At 31.9% G+C, this 4,404-nt stretch overlaps 1 protein-coding gene across 1 annotated transcript; it reads right to left on the bottom strand.

The window, feature by feature from the left end:
* Positions 1-2,944: 2,944 nt before the first annotated feature.
* Positions 2,945-4,017, bottom strand: LOC120075198 (putative ribosome-inactivating protein). The gene has a single exon (XM_039028401.1). It carries the CDS (start codon positions 3,973-3,975, stop codon positions 3,136-3,138), a length of 840 nt encoding a protein of 279 aa, XP_038884329.1. The 5' UTR covers positions 3,976-4,017; the 3' UTR covers positions 2,945-3,135.
* Between the last annotated feature and the right edge of the window lie 387 nt (positions 4,018-4,404).

Genomic DNA, 4,404 nt, shown 5'->3' with positions numbered 1-4,404 from the left:
AGGCCATCTAAATAAAATTCATCTCTTTCCGACAACAAATTATCCACATGAATATCTTTTAGTATATATTTTAAAGTGGATGTCACATCACTAATCTGTTAACTAATTAATAAAGAATTAACAGTAAGAACTATAATGGACATATTTTAAAAATTTAAAGACTAAAATAGACATTTTAAAAATTCAAGAATTAAAATACAAAGAAACCCAAGTCAAAAATAGGATTTTAAACATTTGCATTCTTTTACCAGAAATTTGAGCTCACACAAAATTTACTTAATTTTTTTGTGAATATTTCAATTTTTTATATTGCTGTCATCTCTTAACCCATCGAAACCCAACAACATTAGTTGACCAATTTTATATATTTGGTTCATAATTCATGTTCATTTCAATTAATCTTAAATGAAATAATTGAAAGATGATTAATCCTTTTATGTTTGAACTATAAAATGAAACATAGCGTTATGTAAACTGTAAATCTTAAAAAAAACAAAATCTAAACTCCAAATCTAATGGAAAAATCATATTTCATATTAGTTATACATGCAAGTAACCTATTTGTGAACACATTATAAGTCTTAGTTCATTCATTTAGGTCCCATTTGGTAATCATTTAGGTCTCGTTCGGTAATAATTTAAATTTCTGTTTTTGTTTTTGAAAATTAAACATATTTTATCTACATTTCTTATAATGATTTACATTTTTTTTTTAAGTACAATGGTTGAATTCTTAATCAAATTCTAAAAATAAAAGCTACTTTTTGAAAGCTACTTTTTTATGTTCTCAAATTTTGGCTTGGTTTTTTAAACCAAAAACAGATAACAAATGAAGAAATTTGGAGGTGGAACTAGTGTTTATAGGCTTAATTTTCAAAAATAAGAAAAAAAAAAAACAAAATGATTAACAAACGAAGCTTTAGTTTTTTTGTTTTTGTTTTTAAAAATTAAGCCTATTTCATTTATATTTTTAACAATGATTTGCATCTTTCCTAAGTACAGTGGTTAAATTCTTAGCAAAATTCCAAAAACAAAAATAACTTTTTGAAAGTTACTTTTTTTAGTTCTCAAAATTTGGCTTGGTTTTTTAAATAATTGGTGAAAAATAGATCATAACAAATGAAGAAATTTGGAAGTGGAAGTAGTGTCTATAGGCTTAATTTTAAAAAACAGAAACAAACCAACAAATTGGTTACCAAACGAGATCTTAAATTTCCCCTCTTCTAGTAAATCTTTAAAATAATTTTCTAAAATATTTTGAAAACAGCTAAGTAATATGTAACACCCCGCACATTTTTATAGTGTAATTTCAATAACTTTATTATTTGGAATTTCAGTAATTGTTATTAGTTCGAGGACATTTTGAAATTTTGGATTTGAATCTGAGGTTTCGCAATTATTGTTGGATTGAAATTTAATGGTTGTATTCGTATGTTAGGGCCGTTACTTCAAACCGCTGTCATCGTTTGGTTGTCTGATTTTATCTATGGATTTTCGATTAAGGTAAGTAATCTTACTACTGGAACTGCCCACGGGCCAGGCCTTAGATGTATGCTAGCATGATAAATGTATGTTATGGCAAAATGTTAGCATGATAAATTGATAGTATGATCTAAATCAAAGTATGTTCTGGTACGAGATCTGAATTATTTAAATATGCATATAGACACTTGAATGCTAGTATTTGATGATATATACTTCCATATGATTGTATTTGATCTGATGAGGTTGAGGTATACATGTATGTTGTAGAACTATGATGTTGAGGTATACATGTATGTTGTAGAACTATGATGTTGAGGTATATATGTATGTTGTAGAACTATGATGTTGAGGTATACATGTATGTTGTAGAACCATGATGTTGAGGTATATGTGTATGTGGTAGAGTCATGATGTTGAGGATTATATGTATGTCATATATTCGTACGGTGATGATTATGATGTTGAGGCTATGCAAATGTCCTTACTGATTAGTTAGATACCTATTAGATTTATGTTTCCTTCGGAATTCACTAGTTCGTGTCTCCTTCGGGATTCACCAGGAGGAGACATCAGTTTGTGTTTCTTTCGGGATTCACCAAGAAGAGACACTAATTTGTGTTTCCTTCGGGATTCACCAGTTTTTGTCTCCTTCGGGATTCACCAGAGGTAGTGGGCATACTTAACTACAGTAGGATAGGACTCAATCTCCTTCTTGTTTCATGTGTATATGTGCCAAAGGTGGGTATCTAGAAGACATAGATGCCCAGCCTGACCCCAGTAGTGTGGTTACCTACTGAGTATTTTATACTCATTCTTTTTCATGTTGTTGTTTCAGGTAAGGTTAGAGATGCACTGGCGATGGACAAGCGGAATTCGTGATCGAGCCACTGTGACTAGTTTTTACACTTCCGCATCATGAGATTTAGAGTTTTTTTCAGGTTTCTCTTAATGTCAAGTTTTGATGTTTGAAACTTATTAATAAGAATTGTTTTTCATATGTATTTATTAACCTTTATGATTTATGGGTACCCCATTATTGTTTTTAATATTTGCATTTAATAAAGGACTTTTGAACTCCCCTTATCTATTTAGCATTTATTTCTTCATAAAGGAGTGTCGTTTTGAGTTCCATGCATGCATGTACTTTAGTAACGGCCTAACTTAAGTCCTAGGAGGTCGGGTCGTTACATAATATTTGGCTTCCATTCATTATTCCTATTATATTAATGTTATGATGTTCCGTTTCTCTTTTATTTTCAAGTCTCCTTTAACTCAACATTTATCAAATTATTATGAAATCAACAAAGGAAGATAAGTAACAAAAAACACGTAAATAGTACAAAATCAATATAGAGAGATGTTAACTACTTTTCTCGTATCTTTGTCGTTAGAAGCGCTAAATAAAAAATTCAAGACATTTCAACATAAATAATAGTAGAATGAACAACGGAGGCATAAGTGGATAAAGGATTAAAAAAAAAAGTCCAGCTCCAGAGCGATTATTATTGAAAGAAAGAAAACACAGCACACGTACATACTAAACACTCACGTAGTTAGGTCACATGAACATGTTTTTATTTATAACATGCAATAAAACATAAAAGATTGTTGGAGTGGAGGAGCTGTACTTCAAATTTCAAACTTCCATCGTTAAGGCATATAGTACTCAAAAGCTGCAACATTTTGGCTGTTTAGCAGCAACTTGATGTTCTTGGTCACAACGGGAGAACTAACGTTTGTAACTTGTATTGGAGAGCCTCTATCGTTAATAAGCTGGACGGGAATTTGAAACAGTCCATTGTTCGATTTTGCTAACTGAATTTGTTTGGAGAGAAGAGACCATTCATTTTCCAAACTTATAGCTGCAAGACTCGGCAACTTGTTTTCGGAAATTCCATCGATAATTAGTTGCTCGATATATTTAAATCTCGACGCCTCGGCCGTGCTCTGAATGAGTACCAAAAATGCCGCAGGAGCAGCTTTGGCATCATAATAATACAAGGTGGAAATTGCACTGTCCAAGGCCTTGAATCCAAGGGGAATAGAATCTCTATCTTTGCGTGCAGCATTTTGAAGCTTTTGGTAATTGCTTGAATATGGAAGTGTAATCATCTTTGTATTTTGGAATACATATTTAGAAGCTGTTTGAGCGTCGGTCTCGTCGAAAAAGTAGGATGTTGAATTGACAAGATAACCCATAATGTAGACGTTGGTTACATCTACAGCCACCTTGATGCTTTTCTCCTCATAATTGGAGAGTTGCATCACTATATAGCGTCTTGGCCCAGGAAGAGATGGAACCAATAGAGGTATATTGTACACATCTCCAGCATTTGGAAGAGCTTTCCTTAGAGATGTAATGAAGTTGCGATACGATTTCGAATTCGATCCCAACATGTTGAAGATTACGTCGTTATCGCCTTCTGCAGTAGGAACTCCATGGACGAAGATGTTGAGAATTATCAAACACACCACTGAGAATCTGTTCATCTTTCCCTCTCCCTCACTTTGTATGCCCCTTGAGAGCTTCTAAACCATAGCTTTTATAGAACCCTAATGGCATTTTAAGTAATTTTGTCAGTTCTATTCTTTTTTTCTTTTTCTTTTTTAACAAATAATAAAATCTCACTTGAATTGTGGGTATTAAAAAACTATTGTCTCATGAGTTTGATTGTTTTCTGGATAATAATATCTAGGTTTTAACAACGTATGGTCTGATACAAACAATGAGATTAAGGGTCCATTTGATAATGTTCTCATTTCCGGTTTTCTGTTTCTTGTTCCCTGTTTCTTGTTTTCTACTTCCTCTTTTTTGAGACAAGAAACAAAAATATGTTTGATAACTATTCATGTTTTCTATTTCTTAGGAAAAAGAAATAAGAACATAAACTTGTTTGATAACTCTTGTTTCTCATTTCT

The sequence above is a fragment of the Benincasa hispida genome, chromosome 4, assembly GCF_009727055.1.
Source record: "Benincasa hispida cultivar B227 chromosome 4, ASM972705v1, whole genome shotgun sequence".
Taxonomy (NCBI): Eukaryota; Viridiplantae; Streptophyta; class Magnoliopsida; order Cucurbitales; family Cucurbitaceae; genus Benincasa; species Benincasa hispida.
The sequence above is the reverse complement of the archived record's forward strand: the minus strand, read 5'-3'. Positions and strand labels throughout refer to the sequence as shown.